We start from the raw sequence: 25,507 nt of genomic DNA on the forward strand, positions 1-25,507 counted from the left end.
AATGAAATTCCATGGGTCAAAAACAAATACTGAAGTTAGGAACAAACAATTCTGGCTGTGCCAAAGATACTTCTGTGACTGTGAAAATCAAAACAAGCTTAAAGCAGCAGATGATGTATGCCAACCCAATTTAACTATGTATGAAGAAAATCTATGAAATATCTGGCCTTTTGAAGGAGTTACAAGCACTTCACTTGTATATCATCCAAATATAACAAAATACATTCAGTATGAGGCAGGTGTACCTCGAGGCCCCGACAGAAAGGGCATCACTGTTTGTTACTTACTCCAGACTCATCACAGACTCTCCATCACATCTGACTAGGTTGTTCCTCAGATTTCCTTCTGACACATACTTATCTCTATTCCCACTGTTTTACATTCTTAACCAAAAATAGTTTCATAGTTTGAAATAAACCACAATTAATGTTATTGAGGTTTATGTAATGCCAAGTAGTACGGTAAATTAATCCAAATACATTCATAAGACAGGTAACATATACAAGTCAACATTACAGAGTATATTGAGAAATAAATAATTTTACCTGATTTTGGAGTTGTAATTCCAGCTTGTTTTCTAACATAATCAACCACCTGACCCAATCTGTTTGAACTACAATACTGGACCTCATCATCACATAGGTAACACCTGTGTCCCAAAAGATCACAGAGAAGAAAAGTGACAAACTGTCAACCAAAAAAGGGGACAAATTATAATTCCTGGAACCCAAAGTGTGTAACAACCAATTTATCCTATTAAAGAAAGTGAAAATAAAAATTCTGTGTTTTCTTGAAGAAGACTATCCATAGTGTCCAAGATTTACTAATAGGAGACCATTAGTAAGGTTAGCCAGAACCATGGCTATATACAAACAGGGTGAAAAAAAACTCCAAATATTTTACTGAAATGGCTATTTACAATATTAAAGTCAAAAGTTTTTTTCTACACAGATTTCAAAATATAGATCCACATCATCAAAATTAACAAATCTTACAACTGACAGATGATGTTCAGTGTACACCACTGTGTAAATGGTTTTTAAAGATGTGAAAATTTGTTTTGATGATGTTACAATACAGGAAATATACACACCAGCCCCACATTGATTTTCACGCAAATTAACTGTCAAAATTTTACTATATTCTCGCTTCATCTGAAATTTGTTTTCAGTGTCCCAATTTTTAAATAATAACCGACCACATGCCATTTATAGTATCACAAGCAAGAAAAACAAAAGGATGAAAGATTTATGTCTTCTACACGCAACCATTTCTATGCGTGTACAATACTAAGCAAAAGGCACGCAAATATGACATTCTCTAGCCTTCTAAAAGTGATGGTATTTAAAGAAATTCTACAAAAATTTAAACCTTCTTGCTCCCGAAACATTTCAAACACTCCCATTCTCCAATACTTCAAACAGTTTCCAGTCAACCGACAGGCACAAGAGTTGAAACTTACCATACACTCCAGTTGTCCAAACTAAGAACCAGACAATGAGGTTCAGACCTTGGTGTCATATAGTGCTTCAATGCATGCTGCTCCTGAGAATCTCTGCCACAGCCCTAGAGAATCATAATCAGAAACCTCAAAGCCACAGTCGTTCACCAAGAGAATTCATAATCCCTAATGCACAAGGAAGTGGCCTGAGAAACTGTCATTCTTACAATTTTGGAAATAAGATGTTAGATTCTAGACAGAGTCCAAATTTTGTGAAAACTTAAATAGGAACAGGCAACTGAGGACAACTCAGGAAGAAGGTATTTAGGAACTGTGCACTCAAAGTACTCTTCGTCTCCAACTTGTCCTTTCTAGTCCCAACTACACCATGCTAATGAAGTCTTGAATTCACTAGGTATGGTGTGAGCAACTTAACGGCTTCCTAAGCATTTTCCTCACAATCATATTTTTCAGTTTATTGGTATCTAAAACAAAGTTCTGTTCATACACTCCATTCAAAAATTACAAATTGCTTTGAAACCCCTAATTAACAAACCTGATACCATCTGACCTCAACCTATGTTTCCAGGGTTAACTCCCATATTCTCCTGTATCAAATCCCACCCAGTCTTCAGGATCTAGCTCAAAAGCCACCTCCTCTCAGAAGCCTATGCTTATTCTCCCGGATGAGAAAACACTGTAGTCTTACTGTAAACAAATTCCTACAAAACATGGTGTAAATTCCTTGTGGCATTCTTTATCTTCCACTTTACATTAAAGTTACCAGTGTTTGTATCCTTTCCTCCCCTGGACCATAAATATTGAAAGTCCAGAAAACAGAATTAATCTTTCTGTTACCCAAAAAATGTAGCAAATGGAAGGAGGTTAATAAGCATTAACTGAACAAGTAAATGGGAGATTTCCACCTACAAGATGTAGAGGCCTATTCATAAAAGAACTTGACTGGATTTTCTGCTTTTTGCTGGTCAAATCACTGCTAAGATATATCTTCCCTGTGTATCTATCTGAACCAGGCCACCAACTAACTCCACCGGATTGCACTACAGAAGTGGTCCTGTTTCTATAATAACGAAAAATATACTTTGAAGGGGAAATGTTCGTCAATGGTTTCTAATCTTTTAACCACGATATCAACACTAACGATTTAATTTATCCCACTCAACATTCGATTCTAAAATAAATGAGTTGAAATTTGACATTAATTTTGAAAAATATAACACCATTTGAGATCACCTGAAACCTAAGAATGAGATGCCCTGTCTTGAGAGAATCACCTGCTAACAGGGCAAAAGGTAACTAGAGTAGGACAAAAGTTAACACTTGATAGTGATACTGTCTTACCCTTAGGAATTAAAAAGATAGCAAAATAAAATATATAATAAGAAATGTATTCTGGAAAATTTGAAGTAACAATTCTCACCTATATACTCACCTATATACGTAAGACCTTCAGTGAAAATCTTTCAAATACAATAAATATGTTCTTTGCTAACATTCAGATATCGTCAAATTGTCTGACCCATGAACTATCACTATTCCCCTTTTGGAATGGTTAAAATAAAGTCATGACAATACTAAATGCTAGCACGAATGAAGAGAAAGTTGATCACTCATACACTGCTGGTAGGAATAAAAAAACATTACTCTGGAAAAGTTTGGCAGTTTCTTAAAAACTAAAAATTCAATTAATACATGACCTAGTAATTGCACTTTGAGGACATTTTTCCAGAAAAAGGAAATCTTAAGTTTACACAAAAACTTGTACACAAATGTTCATAGCAGCTTTATTTGTAATCACCAAATTTGGAATGGGATCAGCCCAAATGTCCTTCAACAGGAGAGCAGTTAAACAAACTGTGATATACCAGGTATATCCATACTAGGAAACACTACTCAGCAATAAAAAAAAAAGAACTACTGATGCACACAACTTAGATGACTCTTCAGGTGATTAGGCTGAGTGAAAAAAGCCAATCCAAAATTGCTGTATACTGTATGATTTCATTCACGTAAAATTTTTGAAATGACAAAATTTTAGAAATAGGGAACACATTAGTGGCTGTCATGGGCCTGGGCGAGAGATGGCAGTGGAGAAGTGGGTAGGATTTAGAAAGGGCAACAAACAAATCCGTGTGATTTCAAACTACTTGGTATCTCGACTGTGGTGGTGGATCCATGAATCTACTTAGGTGACAAAACTCTACAGACATCTATGACGTTTGTAAAATGTTGCCACTTGGAGAAATGGGGCAAACTACATAGAGATATCTCTATTATTTCTTATACTGCATGTGAATCTAGAATTATCTTAATAGAAATTTCAACTGAAGAGGAAAAACAAAAGTTCTCTGCCTCATCTTAAAGCTTCATGACAGGAATGCCTAGCAGCCCAGTTGCCCAAAATATGAACCTGACTTGCCACCACTAACAGAAACTAAGAGTCTCTGACCTTCAGCACCATGGCAATATCTGTCAATTGTTCTGTTACTAGATACCCTCCATCCCCCACGATGAAGTTACCCATCCCCCAGCTGCCATAAATAAATGTGGCCTGCTAACAGCTCACAGCTCAGTCTGTTCATCCCCAGGAATTATCCTCAATGGAATGGAGTTGCCTTGCCTAAGGTTAGCCCCCCTTCTCAGGGGCATCCCGCATCCAATGCTTAGCCTATGCACAAGTACAAAAGCCTGGCCCCTTGCCTCGATTCAGAACCTCTCTGAAGGCCAGAGTTCATCATGGGATCAGGTGAGGCCCCATCACACTTCCACCTTAGTTCAACTTCTCCCTGTGCTTAATCCTGCTTCCCTAACTCTCCTCCAGGTTGTGGTACCAGGAAGCACTCTGCAGTAAACCACCTATACACAAACCTCAGTCCCCAGATTTGTTCTTCAGGGAACAGGGCCTATGCCAGCTGGCAGCCTACTCACCCAAACTGCGATTTTAGGTAATACCTTCTAAAATAAATTCAAAGAGTTTTACAAAACCCCATGTTGATCAAAACCTAAGCATACCTGATGGCCACATTTAAGACATAGCCAAACTGAAGGGTTTTCTTCCGTTTCTTCTTCAGATTTATCTTTTACTTTATTGTCCGTCTTACAATCTTGACAAATATTCCATTCCACGTTCAACAAGGCCCTTTTCAAATTACCTTGTTCCAATCCTTTTCTAATGTGTCTGCACGTAGGTTCTATTAAGACAAATAAAAAGGAGTAGGTGAGGTAAAATATGGCTTTCTGCGGTTAATCTCAAAACTTACCATTCATGTGAACATTAAAAATGAATTTACTCCATTAACAAACTGTTAGATAATCTAAAAACTTAAATTCCTGTTTGATGTTTGAATATTATGATTACGTGAGAAAGAGATTTTACACAAATCTGAAATTTTGTTTTTTGAACTCCTAGGTACAACCATCACCATTCCAATTCCAATCACTTCAATTTATTTAACTATTTCCTTTAAAATCAAGGCTTTTATCATATTAATTATCCCCTTTATCTTAAAAGGTTCACAGAGAAGGTCCTTCATTCAGTCAACAATAAAACTATCGCAGGGCCAGCACTGTGGTAAAGGCCAGGGAACCTAAAAAAGACCAAGTCGCAGCCCTTCTCTTTGAACAGCTTATATTCTGGCAGAAGCAGATAAATAAATAAACACATAAGAATCTCCAAAATGTGCTAGAGCAGTACAAGAAGGGCTAGAAATTAATAAAGTTTACATACAGGAGGTAACATCTGTACAGCCTTAATAACAGTAATAAAATGTTCTGATATTAAGTACTTACTATGAGCCTAATACTGTAGTAAATGTTTTGCATACACTATCTCATTTAATTATCAGATCCCCCCTAAAAGAAAGACACTACTATCCCCAAAGACAGATGAGAAAACTAAGATTTAGTGCCCAAGATCACATAACTACTAAGTGGCTATGCCAGAATTTGAGCTCACATCTTTCTGACTTCAAAGCTCACACTTGAAGCTATGAACTCATGGAGTGAAAAAACAACTGAAAAGGCCACATCCCATGAACAGAGTACGGAGGTATAAAATGTCATGCTGTCTCCTCAGACTGGCAGTCACACGTGAGTAAAAATGAGCAGCGGGACCTGAGACCAAAAACCCTGTTGGGACCAGATCAATAAAGGGCTCTGCAAGCCACTCTAAAGCGCTTCAGTTGTTTCAAGGACCCCAGAGGTTCAGAAACCAGTCAAGTGGCACATTTAGCTTACGCACAATGAACTTGCACCAAAAGAAAATAAATATAAATGAGATCATATTAAAAAACTACTAAATCCCAGCAAGTGGCCAAAGGAACACAAACTAAAAAAAGAAAATACTCTTTTTCAACTAGCAAATCAGCAGGTCTTTACAAATAATACTAGCCAGTATTGATAAAGGCTGGGGAAACTGGCACTTTATTTCACTACTAGCGGGCCTGTAAATTACTACAATACTTTTGGAGGGCATTTTGGCAACAGAACCAAAAGAGCCTTGAAAATACGTATGCCATTTATTTCAGCAATTCTACTTCCAGAATATGTACTAAAAAGAGAACTGGATGTGCACAGAGATTTAGCTACAAAAATGTTTAAGATCACTCCATTCATATCACTGAAAAGGTAAAGATTACCTAAATGTATAACAGTGGGGAATTACCTAAATTATGAAATCAGCACCCATGGTCCTTACATCAATGGAATATCATGCCATTAAAAATGTTGTCAAGGGGTGCCCGGGTGGCTCAGTCAGTTAAGCGTCCGACTTCAGCTCAGGTCATGATCTCATGGTTCGTGAGTTCAAGCTCTGCACTGGACTCTGTGCTGACGGCTCGGAGCCTGAAGCCTGCTTCAGATTCTGTGTCTCCCTCTCTCTCTATTCCTCCCCCACTCATGTTCTGTCTCTCTCTCTCTCAAAAATAAATAATAACCATTAAAAAAAATTTTAATGCTGTCAAAACTATTCAATAACATATAGATATAAACATTAAGTTAAAATGCAATTACAGAATGATAATGTACACTTTGATCCCATTTGTACATATTAAAATATATGTCCATTTAGGGATATAAACATAACTTTAAAGATTCAATTGGTGAAATATACCTAAAGATTCAGAAGAATCATCAATTGGAACAGTTTTTCCCTTTGTCCGTTTCTTTCCCATGTTGGCACTTTATGGATTACTTACTGACACAAAATAACAATCTAGAAAACAAGATAAAGTTAGCTTGACAAAAAAAAAAAAAAAAAAAAGTAGGTTTTATATTTCTCTAGGAGACGGTAATATAACTAAGCCACATACTGTGCATGTCCATCACACTTTGTAACATACAAAGACCATTCACATATTATCAGTAAGAACTCTGAAGGAGACAGGATAGTATTACCCCTGTTTTTCACAGCTTAGAAAACTGATTCTTAATAAGGTTTAGAGTTTGGCAATGAATGTAAAGGTCAGGAAAGAACCTGTCTTTCTTGAGAAATCTCAGCCCTTTCACACTACTGGGAATTCAATTTCTCACTACATAAATGTGGAATGGTGGTAGGCACTTTGAAACAGGATAATGCCCCTTCCTTCTAAACTATGCTTCTTAGGTCTGCAGTCTAAACTGATCATTTCTCCAAGAAAAGTTTAAAACAAGTCTGAAGATAATCTACTAAAGGGAGTTAGAAAATTTACAAATTTCAAAGCCAAATATAAAAAGCCGAAGCCGGGACACCTGGGTGGCTGAGTTGGTTAAGTGTCCGACTTAGGCTCAGGTCACGATCTCATGTTCCGTGAGTTTGAGCCCCGCATCTGGCTTTGTGCTGACAGCTCGGAGCCTGGAGCCTGGAGCCTGCCTCGGATTCTGTGACTCCTTCTCTTCTCTGCCTCTCTCCCACTCATGTTCTGTCTCTCTCTCTCAAAAATAAATGAATGTTAAAAAAAAATTAAAAAGTGATCCACTGTTCCGCATTTCCCACACCAGGACTTCCTATGGATAATAGCTGAGAATTTATTACAACCACATTCTCGACCGTTTACATTATTATGTTATTGCCAAAATCAGTTTGGACGACTATGACAAATCTAGCTGCACATCAAGTCTCCACCTCCTTAGTCAACAATTCAAAATTAGAAAACATCAAAAGCGCTGAAAGTACATCCAGGTCTACCTAACTAAATTATAATGATTTTAACAACTTGTTCTTCACATAGGATAACTTAGTGCCAAAGTCAATTAAATGACTATAATAGTTATTTTACCTGGAGTGCTTATTAAAATTCTGATTACGTAAGTGAAAAGTAGGACCTGGAAGATGTATTTTGAAAACACTTCCCAATTAATTCTGATACTTAGCTGTCATCCTGTCCTGGCTTAGCATCTTAGAAATATTCCTCTTCTAGCTCTTAATTGGTTAGTGTAAATATAGTTAATTCAAAATAGTGGAAAATGAGTGCCACATCAAGTAATTATTAAACTTTCCAAGGATCATCTAAAATGTAACAAGTTTCCATGTCTACAATATACGTGAATTAACTAACAACTAACAAAAGAACACAAAGTATATGGATATATATAAAACTAGGGTATACTTTGTGTACATTTTGTCACCCTAAAATAACATGTTACATAATTTAACTTATTCAGAATTGTAGATTTTAGGGGGGAAGAAAATAGTACTCAAGTTCTTGCCTCCAATCCAACTGCTCTAATCTGTGCTGCATCCCAGTACCAGATAGATCTAATAATACCATTTTCATCACATCCATGCTCCTGAGCTGTACATTCACAGTCCTTTATAAACTGTCCCAATGCTCTAGTAATCCTGACTCTCATTACTTCCCCCAAAAAAACCACTAAAGTGTAATTGCATGGTGCTTTCCATCTCCCAAGCCATTTCATAAACGTTATCTTATTTGATTTTCACAACAACCCTTTAAGTGGGGTATTTTGTTATCAGAAGGAACTCAGAAAGAAAATGATGAAAGATCACAGGGTGGCAGAGACGGATTGAAAACACGGATCTTTCGATTCTAAGACCACCACTATTTACATTCCAGTCAAGCCACGGTCTCCCCTAATGTCCCCTCCAAAACACCACGGCCCCACCTCTAGGCCTTTGATCTCTAGCTGGGAGTTCTCTCCATCCATCCAAATCTCATCAATCCTCCAAGCTGTCCCTTTCAATGAAACTGCAGACAACCATTCTACTCTAAATAAATCTCTCAACTGAATTTCCCCAATCTTTATAATGTGCACTACTCATTTTGTCCCCTAACCTGATACAATAATGGGCGGCTTCTTAAATATTTGTTCTGGACATGTGTTATTTCTGTCTGGAATCTAAAGTTCTAGGAGAAAAAGAAAGGTTTTAGGCATTACTTCCGAATTGCCTAAAGCATCTAATGATTGTTAGTACATAGTAGGTCCTCAGAAATACTTCTTGCATCGAAATAGAAAAAGAGCATAGTACCTGAGACATAAAGGTGATTACAAGGCGCAAAGGTAGGCACACATTAGAATGAAGCAAACAGGTTCCTGGGAAATCAAAAAGGTAAAGAATGAAGAAGTCTCCAGTAGTGAAGACAACAGAACTAGCAAATCTGGTTTGAGGAGTGCAGTAGCCCAGATTCCAAAGAAAAACTTCAAAGACTAATTGTAACTAGTACAGGGAGAGGACAGTAGGGGGTCACTGCAAAGCTGTGGAAAACGCTGCAGTAAATCTTTAGCAGCTATTAAAGGGCATCAAATGAGTCGAGAGAAGAGAGTGGTGAGTACCATCAGCTATAAAACATCAATAAACCTATTAAGTTTTTCAGGCGAGTCTTCAGAGAGTCAGCTTCTTAGCCAAATTACTCTTTGCAGGACTCCACACAAAATGTAAATCAAAGCTGGTCTTGCCAGCTCGCATATTAATCCAGTTCCCTTCCCTTCCCAGTCTTCCCATACCTGCTCGATTCCATTAAAAAAAAAAGTGGAAGTATTTGGGAAACTTTGTCAGCAAGTCTTAAATATGGCTTTCAAGTTTGGCACAGGTCTGACCTACCCTAGGTTCACTGACTCGGAGATGACAGATCCTGCTTTCCCTACTAACCACCATATGGACACGGCAGCAAACCCAACCGCAACCAGTAGGGTGCTCCGGGCCGCGCGGCGCCCATCACACCTCCCCTTCCCTTCCAACTGCTCCGCACCCACGGAGAAACCTTGGGGTCCGGGGTCGAACAGGGCGCCAGCACCGACAACTCATTGGCCAGCTCCTGGAACTGACAGGACATGAAACCAATGAGAACGCGGTACCGGGCCGAGGCCAGGTAACGTCCTTAAGGAAGAGGAGCCTTCGAGAGGAGAACGAGGTCAAGGCAGGAAATTCGGGCTCTCGGAACGCAGGACGTCCAGCGAGCGGTGAATGAGAGTCAGTGGGAACAGAACTCACCCACGGCGACAGCGCCCATAGCTGCATCCCCTAATGGGCCTTTGGGCTGGACAGCCAGCTCCGTCTTCCTCCTGGTGACAGAGAGAGCGACAGAGCCGAAGCCAGAGTGACCGCTAGAAAGCAACAACTTCCGGTACGCGGCATTATGGGAAGTAATTTATCCCCAGGGGCCGGCGGAGCCCACGCTATTTTATCGGCGCCTGCGCGCGGCTCCCTCCGGAAGTTCAGATTCAGCTGCTCGGAGGAGTCTAGCAGTTTTCCCCACTCTGGTTAACTATGGGGTTGTTTAAATGCTTCGGAAGCATAAGTACCTGATGGTGGTCAGAGTATTGGAATCTCCTTGATGGGTTACCTTATTCATATTACATCTGAAGGCTGGCTAAGAGGGTGACATTTACATTTCACGCAGTTCCCCTAATTCTGTCCGATCGACTTCTAAAGTTAAGTACGTATATTGTCTTGAACTAATCTTGCCGAGGGAGGGTAAATTTTTCAAACATTCACTGTGTTCGTTTTCAAGATATGTACGTGCCGAGCCCCTTGTGAAGTGAATTAAACAAACAGGCTCGCTGCCCTGGGGTTTATTTAGTCTTCTACAGAAGACACAGTAATCGCTTGGGAAAAAAAAAAAAAAAGATGCAAGCGCCAGTAGAAAAATAGGCAAGGGATATAAACAGGTAATTCACGATATAAAGGACACTTGGTCTTAAAAGATATGAAGAAATGTTCATCCATATTAGTGAGCAGATAAAAAAGTAGGTTAAGATAGTGGCGTCCTAATCTGTCTAATTGTCCAGAGTAACAATGGTTACATTTGGCTCTTGGCGCGAGAGGGGGAGGAATCTGGCTTTCCTGCTCTTTACTGCTGATACAATTTTTTAAGCTTTCTTCATTAAGGTATCTTAGCACACAGGCATTTTTATTTTTTCCATTCTAAAACACAGCCTTGGGAACATTGTACCACCTGCTCTCTCTGCCTAGGAATGCTGCTCCCCATGATATTCTGTGGTTGGTAATTGTAATTCTGTTCACACCTTAAAAGTCACTTTCTCACAGAGAAATTGGCTGGGCAATCTAGGTTATATAGCCACCTGATCACTCACATCACTTTATTTTATGCCACTACCCAGCAGTTGTCACTATCTAGTATTTTGTTCTCATGTTTACTTATATATTTTTCCTCCCCACCCCCCCCCCTAATTTCCATACATACACAGAAATGTGCAAATGTAAGCTTTGAGAGATGAAACATCTTTGTCTTGTTCACGGCTCTCTCTTGTACCAGAAGTGTTGGCAACATAGTAAATGCTTAATGCTTATTGAAGGTCATTAGAAATGAAAAATTTTACAAGAGTGTTCATAGTAGCCTTACTCATAATAGCCAGAAAACTAGAAACAGCTCATGTTTTGAACAAAAGAATAGGAAAACTGTGGTATAGTCTTATAATGGAATTCTAAGCAATAGAATTGATAGACACAAGAATATGGACGAATCTTCAAAATATACTGAAAGAAGCCTTATACAAAAATACCTACTAATTCCATGCATGTGAACAGGCAAAACTAATTATGGCAGGAAAAACTCAGAACAGTGGTTCCCTGTTGGGGGTTTGGAGGGGGACTGACTAGGAAGGAGCATTTCTAGGGTGCTAATAATGGTCTATATCTTAATAGGGTTTGAACTACAAAGTCGTATGCGTTTGTCAAAACTCAACCAATATACATTCAAGATGTGCATTTCACTTTTACCCCAAAATAAAAAAATCAAATATTTAAGTCTGTTATACATGCTGAAGTATTTAGGGAGAAGTGTGCTAATGTCTGCAAATTGCTTTGAAATGGATCAAAACAGATAGATGGGATGAATGGATTAGATACATGACAAAGCTGGTAGAATAAAATGTTATGATAGTGTCTAGATTCATGATAGTGTCAGTGTCTTAACCTTAGCACTACAGACAGTTTAAACCAGCAAATTCTTTGTTGTAGAGAGATGTCTTGTGCATTGTGGAAGTTGAGCAGCATGGCTAGGCCCTACCCATTAGATGCCCGAAGCACTCCTCCAGTTGTAACAACTCAAAATATATTCAGACATTACCAAATGTCTTCTGAGACATTTTTGCCCCCCCCCCCGGGGGGCAAAATCGCCCACCCTTTTTTTCCACACCCTTAAGAATTGCTCCTGTTTCACTATAAAATTCTCTCAACTTTATGCTTGAAATTTTTCATAGAAGTTGGAGAAAAAATACATTTAATGACATTGGGAAATGCCCACAAACCACCAAGTAAAAGATGACGCCATGAAAACACATGTACCAATCTTATTTGGGGGGGGGGGGGGGGAGTGCGAGTTATTAATACTAGTGAATATCAGCGTTTACAAAAAAATCTTGAGATTTCTAAAAATAAATAACATCACAAAGAAAAAAGTGCATTACCGATATTTAGACTGTGAAGAAAAATCTAAAAATTACTCTCATGGTGGAGTCGCCTTCAAACTACCCTTTTATTAGCCGAGATAAAGTTCTATGCATGCACATGGCATTTCCTAAGGTCGTCAGCCACAACCACCATCCAGGCTCACCTCTCCCTAATGCCTTGCCATTCAGGGGCCAACAGCATCCCTATTGTGTGGGAAGATGTTAGGAACGCAGAACAGGGGGCCCTATATCTACGTACCGAAACCCAAGTTACATTAAACCGAATGATTCCTACACAGGCTTGAATTTGAGGAGCGTTAGTTGCTTTAATAGACCATTCCTTGACCCAGGAAACAGTGCTAACACTTCTCCGTGACAGTGGCAGCAGCTGGCAAATCCCCATAGGGTAGAATAAGAAGAACTCTATGACTGAGAACAGAACGGAGCCAAGAATCCCAGCCACCCAGCAGGTGCCAGGACCAACCGGCCAGCATCACTGGGCTTCCGGGGCGCGCGGCCCCGAGCGCGCGCATGCGCCAAGCCGGGAGGGTGTCGTCTCACTTCCCGTAGGCCGCCCCGCTGGAGTTTGTGGGCTTCGAATTGCCTAGCTCTGGAATTCTGAGGCTCCTTCTGGATGAGACCTGAGCTGTTCGTGCAGCCAGAAAATCCGGGGTTCCAGCACGGAGGGGATCCATCGCTCCAGGTGAGGTTTCCGTCTACTGCCACCCAGCCGCACCCGGGGTTTCCCATGTTGCGGGCCTGTCTTACCCTAAGGCAACTTGGCGACCTAGTGGCACCGCCTTCCAGCGGGCTACACGCTGCTCATTGGTTAGAGCAATTCCTGACACCGCCCACAGCCAGGACCCCCCCCCCCCCCCCCCATCCTCGCCACTACCTCCCCGTGCGGGTCAGGTGTTAGGGGCGACGGCGCCTGCGCACAGGGCTTCGGTTACGGGCTCCAGCCGCTTGCCCAGTGTCAGGTCCTGTGCAGCCTGGCCCCCATCCCCTCTGTAAAATAAAAATTTGCGAGGAAAAAAGAATGACTCCACTTAGGAAACTCAAGTTTTATTCTACGTTTGTACAGCATTCATTGAAATCTTGAGTCAGAAAATTGTCTTCAAGATTTTTTTGTTTGTTTGCATTGAAATCTCATGTACGGAAATAAGTTTGACAAGTAAATTATATATTTGTGACATCACTCCCAGAGTTGTCCGCACACGGGTCTCAAACTTCTTTGCTGGTTCCATTTCATCTTCCAGACCTCCAGACTCTGTGGGACTTTCTCCCAACTTCACTCACTCCCTGAGTGACCAAACAAACATGCCTTTATTGTTTGTTGGTTACTCCCAAAATTACATCTCCACCTGGATACCTCATAAAGTGCATAATTACATCTAACTGTCTGCTGAACATCTCTACTGAATAGGTGTCTTAATAGGCACTTCATTCCATATTTTCTTTTTTTAATGTACTGTTAGAGAATTTTTTATTTTTATTTTTTTAATGTTTATTTATTTTTGAGAGAGAGGATGTGTGTGCGAGGGGGGAATGGCAGACAGAGGGAGAAAGACAATCCCAAGCAAACTCCATGCTGTCCGCACAGAGCCCCACACGGGACTGGAACTCACAGACCATGAGATCATGAGCAGAAATCAAGAGTCAGCTGCTTAACCAACTGAGCCACCCATCAGACTCAGGACTGTGAGATCATGACCTGAGCAGAAATCACAAATCACAGGCTTAACTGACTGAGCCATCAAGGCACCCCCATTCCATAGTATTTCTAAAACCAGGCTTCAAGTTTCCACCATTTTCCCTACCTAAATAAATGCCAAATCCATTCTTCCAATCTCTTAATGCTTTAGAGTCATTCTTCAGTCCCTCCCAGTCACTTCCTTGAAGTCACCTTTAGCAGAGAAGTGGTCCCTGACTACCCTGTGTACAGTTGAACAGCCCTCTCCTCCCTCCTACCCACTTGTTCCTTATCCCCTTCATCTTCTTCAGTCTTTATCCACTAGACATACATATTTGGTTTTTGTTGTCACGGTCTTCTCCCACCGAATTAAGTCTCAATGATAGCAGAGATTTTTGTGTGATTCTTGTTCACTGTTATAGTCTTAATGCCAAGGACAATGCTTGACACACAATAGGGACTCAAGAAACATCTGTGAATGGATAACAAATAACAATCATAGCAACCACTTTTATAATACTTGCTGTATCGCCACACATTGTTTTCAGCACTTTCCACACATCATCATTTAATCCTCAAGTGAACCTATCATTCCCATTTTAGAGATGGGGAGATCGAGGCACAGAGAAATTAAGCCACCTGCCTAAGGTCACACAGTTGGTACGGGCACGTTGGCAGTCTAAGTCACAGAGTACATCCTTAAGCCACTATGATAAAAAGCCAAAGTAAATTCATTTCCTCTAATAGCCATCTACCCAGTTGTTTCTTGGATTCCTTTTAAAACAGATTAGGGGTGCCTGGGTGGCTCAGTCAGTTAAACATCTGGTTCTGACGCACAGGTCATGATCTCACAGTTGGGTTCCTGAGTTCAAGCCCCATGTTGGGCTCTGCACTGACAGCACAGGGCCTGCTTAGGATTACCTGTCTCCCTCTCTCTCAGCCTCTCCCCTCCGTGCACTCTCTTTCCTCTCTCTCTGTCTCTCTCAAAAATAAACATTTAAAAAATAAAACAGACTAGAAAAGATATTCATGGAATTCCAGTGAGGTCAGGGATTTTAAATACTTACATGAATATTTTTTTTAATAACAGAGCAAATGCTTAAGGTAGCATGTCAAATGGAAATAGGGTATAAAATTATACGAAGTCACTAGTAAAGGAAACATTGTGTTTAAGGGAGGGAGAAGTGTTTGCTGCTCTAACAGTTTTTGAAAAGGCCTAAAGATGGTGAGTAGCGCTGGTAATATTTAAACTACTTAAATTGGGGTGGTTTGAGGACAAACCAGGGATTCCTGATCTGTGTAGAAGGTCTAGGGAAAAAAAATGTTCTGGGGTCAAATAGGTTTGGGACACTCAGTATCCTAAACTTCTTAGAAATTCACAATGCATATTGGAATGTAACAATAAAGACCGAGATGCCACACACAAAAAGTGTGCCCATATAATTTACTTTCCAAATGGGGTTATTTTTGTCTAAGATAAATGCTAAACTAAGTTGGTACAACGGCATGACTCATGGTCACCCTAAAGAAGCTTGTTAAACTTTGTGTCATTCAGCATTTCCAGAACTTATTTAAGCCCAAAATGCTTTGTGTAATTTTTTTTTTCCCCAGCATGGCAGTGACACCCTGATAAACCATGTTTTAATGACTTTAAGTTGAAAAAGCATTGGGATTAGGAATGATGTGTTGGCATTGATTTATGCTCTGATCTGTGGAGATAGCCCATTGTGTGCAAGAGTGCCTCACATTTTCCTGATTCCTATCCAGTTAATCCTAATGAACTTAACACCCCACCACATTTAGTCATTCTCATAATCCTTGAAGTGTTTGTGACACAACCCATTACTGTTACTGATCTGCCACCTGTGAGTAATCGACATTTCTCTTTAGAACTTTTTTGTTCTTTAAAAGTACCATACAGTGAACTAGCTCAATTGTCAACCAAATACCATTTTCTGATATTAAATAAATGATCAGTTATATTGGATGGAATAAAGAAGATTTGAATAACGGAAGAGACATGTTGCTAGAGGGCTTGATAATGGATCATCCAAGGCACCTTCGTGACCTGGATCCCCTCTACATGTGCTGGTGTTTTGTGCTACCAGTCTGTGAAACTAACAGCCAGATCACCAACTGGGATGAATTCACTCCGCCAAGTGGCTGTCAGGGTCTTGGGCTAGTTTGCCATCAACTGAGGGAAACCTAACACACCCGGACCCCTCCTCTCAGACTGCAACCCTCTCACTCAATCACAAATTATGTGAACATTTCTCTATTAGATAGTCGGTACTCTCTTGAGTGTCTTCAGAGACCTCTGTTAGACACTGCATACAATATGTATAATGACAGTTTAGAGCATGAGTTGATGGAGGCAGAGTCCAGGTAAGAGGAGTCAAGGTTCTAAAGGGAAATAGATACACACTCAACTTTGAAATTTTAAAGAGACTGCTTAATGAAGGGGCTGTTTACAGAGGTATGGCCAGGTTTAAAGAAACGCTTACTACCCTGAGGCCTGAAAGGTCTGCTGGCACTGAGGAAGAAGGACTGACCACAAAAGCTATGGTCTGAAGGGGTCACAGCCATTGTTAGAATCCCACCCAAACAGGAAAGGGGTAGTGAAGAAATACCCTAGCCTCTTTCTCCTGCTATCCTCCTCCTTCCTGACGGGGTATTAGCTGAACCTAACCATAAGAAAAGCAGAAAAGTTGAACGGTATAGGCTGCAGAAGTCAGTTTTTCAGAGTCCAGAGCAGGGAAAAGAAGGACCAAGCATGTGTTTAGGGGACAAACAAAAAGTAACTAGCACAAGAGAAAATTGTCCAAATGATGAGCCCCTAACCAGGCCTTGGTGGTCAGGGTTGTGAGGAAGGGACAGGTTCAGGCCCATACCAATTTAATTGTGCTTTCCTGCCTCACAGACCTTTCTTCTCTCCCCACTATGTCTCCTTCTCCACTGGTCTCAGCCTCTCTTCAGGGTTCGACTCAGATCCTGTCTTCTTCCTTGAATCTTTCCTGATGGCCCATTTCACTGATCGTGCACTCCTCTTAATCCCCACCATAATGCCTATACTGGTCATTTAATGCTTAGCCTTTTTATCTTCATTGTTATATATCTTATTAGATAATACGTCCTGATCCTCAAACTAAAAAGAAAACCCCAGGAAGGAATGAAGGATGAAGCTCTACATATAGTAGTTACTCAATAAACGTTTTTCAGAGGTGAGAAGAATTCCATGAAGACAGACAGGATTAACCAAGATAATGGTGTTTGATTTCACAGAGTAAATTCTCTTGGAGAAGGTAAGCCATGTTTCCTTTGCAGCAGTGGGACTGAGCTCTGTTTTTCTTTTCAGATGTGTAACCTTTCTTTTTTTTCTGAATTCAAAATCACTAAATAGTAATCCTAAAACTTCAAACAATACAGAAACATACAAATCAGTCCTTCCCTTCTTCCCTCTACCCACATTTATCCAACTGTTCATAGTTTGGTAAATTCTCTTTCTGACTTTGTTCATGTATGTGTAATGACACAACAAGAATAGTAAGACCATAATTGTTTATATCCTTCTACAATCTACTTTTTTTAGGTAACCATGTATCATGAACATCAGTGTTAATATACATTTTTTTTAATGATCTCATGATTTTCTACTATTTAGATACATATTTATTTAACTGATGTATTGTTGAACACTTAGGTCATTTCTGATTTATTGTAAATAATAAGCAGTGAACATCCTTACAAAAAACTTTTTTATATAATGTCTGATTTTTTTCCATAGGTCACCTTCACAGAATTGGAATATTTAGACCAGTTTTTCCTATAGCAATTTTTTCTTCTGTGACACTTACCAGACATTAACTACCTTTGTGTGTGTGTGTGTGAACACATGCCAATTTGATAAGTTAAAATTATCATGTTGGGGGGACTTCCACTTTTGGAACAACATAATAGGTATACTTTTCCTAATTTGTCCTGCTAAATATAACTAGGAGTCTTGAACATTATTTCTAAAGCAAACACAAAAGAAGTGGAGAAGAAGACAGATCAACTAGGGACCTTGGAACCCAAGGAAAGACACAGTGGTAACTTCCTTCGGTATTCTTTTTTGCCTCAAATATCCCAGACTTGGTTAAAGAAGCAGCAAACCAGAAATACCAAGGGTACAGACCAAAAAAGAATTTTAAAGCCCCCAAAAAGCCTGCTCTCTCTAAAGTACCAAGAAAGATGCAGCCAAGCAAGATGGAAAACATTTAGATAGTTAAATGCTCTATACCAAGCAAATAGCACAGAAAACACTATAGCCTCTACCTGACCCACACCAGCAAAATGAGCCTTGATTCAATCGTCACTGAGCTGTCATAAGCACTCAGTGCCCACTCCTTGTCAGGATGGTACCAAAAACAATCTGACTAGGGACCCAGGACTTTCCTCCCTGCCTGGTGATAAGAAGGACCTTACCACAGTTGTGGTGTTAGACCTGTGTCACATCCATGTCAGACCACATGGGGAGCCTGTATTTCCACTCTGATGCAGTGATAACAAGGCATCTCTCCTTCACCCAGCTGCAGTGATGTCCAAAAGGCCTAGTGGGGAGTCCAGACTTTCACCACCGCCTGTCAGTAACAAAGGATCCCCTCAACATGGTGTTAGCAGAGGCCACATGGGTAGCAATAAGGAGGCACTCCCACCCCTCCCAGCCATAAGTCCCCCATTTTTTTACCCTCCTTTCTGGAGCAGTATCAGAAAAAGTATGCTAAAATGGAAGATTTGAGTAGTGTTCAGTCTCACAATACCTAAAATGTCCAGATTTCGATAAAAAAAATCACTCACATACCAAAAACAAGGAAAATCTCAAACTAGGTGAAAAAGACAAAAAATAGATGTCAATGCCAGGATAACAGAGATGGTAGAATTACCTGACAAAGATTTTAAAACACCCATCCTAAGTCTGCCTAGCTGGCTTAGTTGGAGGAGCACAGGACTCTTGATCTCGGGGTCATGAGTTCAAGCCCCACAGTGGGTATAGAGATTAAATAAATAAATAAATAAATAAATAAATAAAACTTAAAAAATAAACGAAACACCTATCATTAAAATTTTTCAGTGAGCAATTACACACTTCAAGCAAAAAAAGCAGGGGGTGGTGCAGCTGGATGGCTCAGTTATTTGAGCATCTGACTCTTGATTTCAGCTCAGGTCATGATCTCACAGTTAATGAGATCGAGCCCTGAATCAGGCTCTGTACTGTCAGTGCACAGAGCCTGCTCAAGATTCTCTTCCTCCCTCTCTGTCTGCTCCTCCCCCCCCTTCTCTCTCTCAAAATAAATAAACAAGAGTCTCAGTAAAGAAATAGAAGATATAAAGAAGAACCAAATGAAAATGTTAGGGCTGACAAATGCAATAACCAAAATTAAAGACACAGTAGATAGACTCAACAACAGAAGGAAGGAGACAGAGGAAAGGATCATTTAACTGGAAAACACAATAACAGAAATTATACAATCTAAACAATGGAGTGAAATAGGCCAAAAATAAACAATTTTAATTTTTAGATATGAACAAACAATTTTAAGAACATGTGGGACTATAACAAAAGATCTAACATGTCATTCCAAAAGGAGAAGATAGAGCTGAAAAAGTACTTGAAGAAATGATGGCTGAAAATTTCCGAAATTTGTCAAAAAGCATAAACAGATTCAAGAAATTGAATGACTGTCAAGCACAAAGAACTCAAAGAAATTCAAATCAAGACATCATAGTCAAACTTCTGAAAACTAAAGACAAAGAAAAGGTCTTGAAAGCAAGCAAGACATGAACCTTAGCTATAAGTTTCAAATAAGAGAATATTTCTTGCCAGAAACTGGGGGCCAAAATAAAGAGGCATAATATTTTCAAGTGCTGAAAGTAAAGAATTGTCAACCTAGAATACCACATCCAGTGAAAATATCCTCAGGAATGAAGGGTAAGACAATTCTAACATGAAGGAATTTGTCACCAGCAGACCTACCCTAAAAAAATGGCTCAAGTAAGTTCTCTATATGGAAAAGAAACAAAAAAGGAATTATTATGGAGGAAATGTCATGAAAAAGGCAACAGTATGGTCAAATAAAATGGGTTTCCCTTCTGTTGAGTTTTCTAAGTTATAGTTGGTGGCTGGAGCAAAAAGTATAACACTCTTATGGTTCTAAATGTATACAGAAGAAAGTTTTAAGGTCCTTATATTACAAATGGGGGAAGGTAAAGGAACATAAAGTAACATAAAGTTTCTGCACATCAAACTGTTAAAATAAGACACTGGTGATGTTTTACGTGTGTGTGTGTGTGTGTGTGTGTGATGTTTTATATAGGTGTGTGTAGAATAACCACTAAAAGAGTTATAAAAAGAAATGCAAAAACATTATACATTAACCAAAATGGAACTCCAAAATATCTTCAAGCTACAAAAGGCAGGGAAAAGAAAACAAAGAAATGAAAAATATAGAAAGCAAACAGAAAATAAAATAGTTGACTTAAGCCTTAACATATCAGTAATTGTATTAATGTAAATTGTCTAAATGCAATAATTAAAAGGTAGAGATTTGCCCCCCTCACCCCCACACAAACCCATACATACAAAGAATTATCTGGTCTGAAATATCAATAGTTCCAAGATTGAGAAATCCTAAAGTAGAATCTTGTTAAGTCTAGACTCTAGACTTTCAACAAATTCATGTTTTCTAGCTGCTTTCTAACGTACCTAGTGCTGGTTCCTGAGCCTTCCTAAAGTTCTGCAACTTCCCTACCCACCTGACCAAGCAGCTAATAGAGGAAAGAAAGCTGAAATCTAAGTTAGTTATAACTCACTTGCCACTTTCCACCTTTCAAAATTTTGTTAATAGCTTTTGTTATTCCCTTTCCCTTTGTCTTTGAGAATTTATCCTTTTACTCTCATTTTAATGGGTTCACAGAGAAAGGGAAATATTTATACAAGGCTCATCCTCCATGTTTTATCAGAAGTCCCCACACTTTTTCGGGAAAATGCAATTAAATTATCTTTTAAAAAATCCTACTTGGGGGTGCCTGGGTGGCTCAGTCAGTTTAATGTCCGACTTTGGCTCAGGTCATGATCTCACGGTTTGTGGGTTCGAGCCCCAGGTTAGGCTCTGCGCTGACAGTGTGGAGCGTGCTTGGGATTCTCTCTCTCTCTCCCTCTCTCTGCCCCTACCCCACTTGCTCTCTCTCTCTCTCTCTCTCTCTCTCTCTCTCTCTCTCAAAATAACTAAACATTTTTTAAAAATCCTATTTGATTAGCATCTCAGTAACCTTTATAAGCCTGGAATGAGGAAGACTTCTCTAACAAAGATTCAACGTCCAGAAGCTATGAAAGCAAAAGTTGATGAATGTGCCTACTTAAAAACTCATGAGTGGTACACACAGACACAAACAAAATACCACAAAAAAAAAGACTATTAAGAATTTTCTTAGGGTTGCCTGGCTTGCTTAGAAGAGTGTGCCACTCTTGATCTCAGGGTCGTGAGTTCAAACCCCATGTTGGGGATAGAGATTACTTAAATAAATCAAAAAAAGAATTCTTTGTTTTTAAACAGGAGAGGGGTTACTATGTAAAAACTTAAGCTTTAGTATGGCAACTTTTGGAAGACAACTTGGCAATATCTACCAAAATTTTAAATGTTGTACCTACTGCTCCAGCAAGCCACCTCTACAAACTTACCCTTGAGTACACAGTATTAACAGTTTGCCAAACTGTATATCTAAAAAGAACTAATATTGTAGAAGTGTTCATAACAGCAAAAGTGTGGAAACAACACAAGTGCCCATCAATAGGTAAAGAATGCAATAAATCATGACATGTCTGCATGATTCAGTCTGACAGTCAACCACTAGAAAGAATGAGACAAACCCCTATGTACTGACTGTGAATAGATCTGCAACATATATTTGGAGGGGAAGAAGCGGGGGGGGGGGGAAGATATGTATATGTGATCCCTGTGGGTATACTTTGATTATATATCTCACTTTTTATATACATTTAAACTTTATACCACCGTCTATTTTCTATAGAGGTATATATGTCATGCCTAAAATGTTTTGTTTCTGAAAAACCAAAACTCTTTGCCTTGGACGGGAGACTTAGGCAGATAGAGGAAGAGATCACCAGCAGAAACTGTATCTTCATTTTTCAACCTTCTACCATTGGACTTTTTTACCTTGTCCTTTTGTTTGTTTGTTTGTTTTGTTTGTTTGTTTGTTTAATGTTAGTAGGGGTTACTTGCACTGTGGATTATTAGCATTTATTTTCTCTTCTTCACAATCTTCTGCTTTTTAAAAACCAGTAAACACTAATATTAAGAGAAAAATATTTACCATCTACATAACTAACTCTATTCATTCTAGGTTTCCAAAGTAACCAGTCATAGCCTCTCTCCTGGCTATATCATTGATATGACTTTTGACTACATAATTAGTTTACTTCAAGGAAATTGCTCATTGTGGTAGCTCAAGATGCCAGATCAACTATCTAGATACAGAGGAATTTGGTGCCTGGTTATTATTAGAGTTTTATGGCTTTCACTGGATTGGCCTATGGTTTGGATCCTTAGTATATTACATCTGTTTAAATTTCACGTTTTATGAAGAAATCAAATACACTTTCAATAAGTACCTATATTGATCTATTAAGTTCTCCCAAGATTGTATTTATAAATTATCTCTCTTATCCTCACCTCCTTAGAATTTTACAGATATCCAAAAATGATTGAGATTGAACAGGCAGAGGCCCAGCTCTCTGAGCTAGACCTGCTCGCCAGTATGTTCCCCGGTGAAAACGAGCTCATAGTGAATGACCAGCTGGCTTTAGCAGAAGTGAAAGATTGTATTGAAAAGAAGACAATGGATGGACGATCTTCAAAAGTTTACTTTACTATCAATATGAACCTGGACATATCTGAGGAAGAAATGGTAATTCAGTTTGCTTTTGGAAGAACTAAAATATATCAAGACTTAAAACAGCTCTTAGGACATGTTCTTCCTTTTTTATCAGGTGATGTTTTCTCTGGCCTGTATTCTTCCCTTTAAATACCCTGAAGTTCTGCCTGAAATTACTGTCAGGTATGTTACAGAAATTGGCCAACATTAGACTTCAAATTTATCTGAAAATGAAAGCAATTCTTAAGTTTGTTTTATGTTGCAAGAAAATTGATTTAGTTTTTGTATTCCATATCTTTTCCATCAGATCAGTATCACTAAGTAGATCTCAGCAGACTCAGCTGAACACAGATCTAACTGCATACCTGCAAAAGAACTGTCTCGGAGATGTCTGTATATTGAATGCCACAGAGTGGGTTAGAGACCATGCTTCTGGCTATATCAGCAGAGACACCACACCTTGCCCTCCTCCAGGAAGTACAGTCCAGCCAGTTGATCTCATTCTCACAAGACTGTGGATCTATAGCCATCACATCTACAATAAATGCAAAAGAAAGAATATTCTAGAGTGGGCAAAGGAGCTTTCCCTCTCTGGATTTAGCATGCCTGGGAAACCTGGTGTTGTTTGTGTGGAAGGCCCACAAAGTGCCTGTGAAGAATTCTGGTCAAGGTTTGCTTTCACAAATTTTGTATGCTGGGTCAATAATTTTAGTAGTAAACAGGATACTAGAGATGTGGGAATTAGTATATCCCTGGGATTGTACCTTACGGGGATTCAGTCTCAAGTCAGTGGATAAGACAGAATTTACACATGGTTGGCATCACCCCCCTTCCCTGACACAGTGCACATAGGAGATGTTCTATAAATAACTGTTGAATTGAGCCGCTGCCCAATATGCTATGATCCCCTCCAGTTCCATTGATCTGATTCTTCTTACTGATGTGACAAACTGTGCATACCTATGAAACAAAGGGATTTCTAATCTTCTCATTTCTGTACTGACTTCCTAAATGAATTTCTAAGACGTCCTCTTGAGAATCTGAGAGCAGTTTCCACATTTCTAAAATGTTGATATGAGGCGGTAGCAATAAATGAGTTTGGGGATAGGATGGTGACCAGCATCATATTTGATTAAAACAAATCCCTGTGAGATAAAAGTAGGTTTCTTTACTTCCAGGAAGAGGCATTGCTAAGTCTGTTATATAACTTGTATTTTCAGTGCTCTAGAAGGCAAAACAAATTCTCAGTATTTCTACTTTGAAACTTTCTTTTCAGACTCAGAAAATTAAACTGGAAGAGAATTTTAATTCGCCATCGAGAAGACATTCCTTTTGATGGTGCAAATGACAAAATTGAAAGAGAAAGAAAATTTTCATGTTTTGAAGAAAAAGTATTCAGCGTGAATGGAGCCCGAGGAAACCATATGGATTTCGGTCAGCTGTATCAGTTTTTAAATTCCAAAGGTTGTGCAGATGTTTTCCAGATGTTCTTTGGTGTGGAAGGACAATGACTGGGCAGAGGAGTAGTTGAAAGTATTTTGTCACTGTTGGCCTTTCGACTTTTCCCCCCACTGTCTCTTGAAAGATGAAGTAATTCTTTTTTAGCCCCCTTCCAGAATGTTAGGGGGGAAAAAAGAGGGAAAAAAGGTAGTATAGCTGAAATGTATCTGTTAAAAAGACGTCATAACTGAAAGGAGAACTGTTTTAAGTATAATCTTAAAATCGTTGATAGAAAGTTCTTGACATAGAAATTACCCATTTTGAAAGAGAAATTAATCACACCAGAGGGAGAGGCAGGTCCAGCTTGCCATCTGCTCCCACCTGTCCCCCCAGCCCTGCTTCCACTAAGAACCTGGAAAAGCTAGATGTTCACTCTCCCAGCCTCTCTTCCGCTAGGGGTGGTCTCAACACACGGCTTTGGGTGGGGGACTACTGGGGAAACTTCTGCTCTCCTGGTCAAAAGCGCAGATGCAGCGAGGGCACCTCTTCTTCCCCTTCCTGCCACAGACACTACAGAAAAGGCTGAAGCTGCAGTAGGGCAGGAAGGGCCAAGAAAACCACAGAGATGCCCGTCCCCACGTTGTTGAGCTGCCGATCCAACACCAGCCCCTGCCTATCTCTAGACAGCTTGTTATGAAATAAAACCAGTTTCGTTTCATTTTCTGTGCCTGTTACTAGCAGCTGAAAGCCAGATTGCCAAGTAGACTTTTCCCAAAGTCTTAGTTTTGCATCTACCCAGCCATTTGATACACAAACAGGTGGAAGTTTTTCTTGAACAGAGTTGGCAGTTCCTCTCTATTTTGGTATACTTCCCTTGTCCCTGTCCCTGGGCTCGCCTCACAGAAGGCTGAGGCACCAGAGCTCAAACTTTTTAACAGATTTCAACAACTCATCAGATTGGTAATTTACAAAATTTGGTCTTGGCAAACTGGATCAACACATTTTTCATACTGGAAATGGCTTTCTATAAATTTAGTTTCAGCAATTTACCTAGAGTCAAATAAACACACTACCTGGTTTTTGTGGCCCTCCATAAGTCAGTTCCCAAAATACTTATTTAATACTTACTAGCT

General features: G+C 39.5%; 2 protein-coding genes across 12 annotated transcripts in view; one reads left to right on the top strand and one right to left on the bottom strand.

Moving 5' to 3' along the window:
* Positions 1 to 10,003, bottom strand: part of USP16 (ubiquitin specific peptidase 16) — a 27,382-nt gene extending 17,379 nt beyond the window's left edge. For 4 of the 10 annotated variants that reach the window (XR_006299315.1, XM_043593785.1, XM_043593789.1 and 1 more), the window contains exons 1-5: positions 9,891 to 10,003; positions 6,573 to 6,674; positions 4,475 to 4,653; positions 1,463 to 1,566; positions 546 to 649 (exon numbers count right to left, since the gene is read on the bottom strand). Coding sequence is in view for 9 of the 10 variants with exons in the window: in XM_043593785.1 (XP_043449720.1) it covers positions 546 to 649; positions 1,463 to 1,566; positions 4,475 to 4,653; positions 6,573 to 6,633 (448 nt within the window). In the remaining variant the exon portion in view is untranslated. Of the gene's footprint in view, positions 1 to 545; positions 650 to 1,462; positions 1,567 to 4,474; positions 4,654 to 6,572; positions 6,675 to 8,927; positions 8,993 to 9,500; positions 9,659 to 9,890 lie in introns of those variants that run through there. The other 6 variants (XM_043593788.1, XM_043593787.1, XM_043593783.1 and 3 more) reach the window with 5 other exon arrangements.
* RWDD2B (RWD domain containing 2B) lies at positions 9,918 to 25,092 on the top strand. Of its 2 annotated transcripts, none has more exons than XM_043593793.1 (6): positions 9,918 to 10,023; positions 17,127 to 17,305; positions 22,741 to 22,967; positions 23,050 to 23,117; positions 23,242 to 23,604; positions 24,211 to 25,092. In XM_043593793.1, exons 3-6 carry the CDS (start codon positions 22,761 to 22,763, stop codon positions 24,443 to 24,445), a joined length of 873 nt encoding a protein of 290 aa, XP_043449728.1. In that variant the 5' UTR covers positions 9,918 to 10,023; positions 17,127 to 17,305; positions 22,741 to 22,760; the 3' UTR covers positions 24,446 to 25,092. The 2 variants fall into 2 exon arrangements, with proteins under 2 accessions (XP_043449728.1, XP_043449727.1); XM_043593792.1 differs by lacking the exon at positions 9,918 to 10,023 and adding an exon at positions 12,243 to 13,013.
* The last annotated feature ends 415 nt before the right edge of the window (positions 25,093 to 25,507 follow it).

This window comes from Prionailurus bengalensis, chromosome C2, assembly GCF_016509475.1.
Source record: "Prionailurus bengalensis isolate Pbe53 chromosome C2, Fcat_Pben_1.1_paternal_pri, whole genome shotgun sequence".
Lineage (NCBI taxonomy): Eukaryota > Metazoa > Chordata > Mammalia > Carnivora > Felidae > Prionailurus > Prionailurus bengalensis.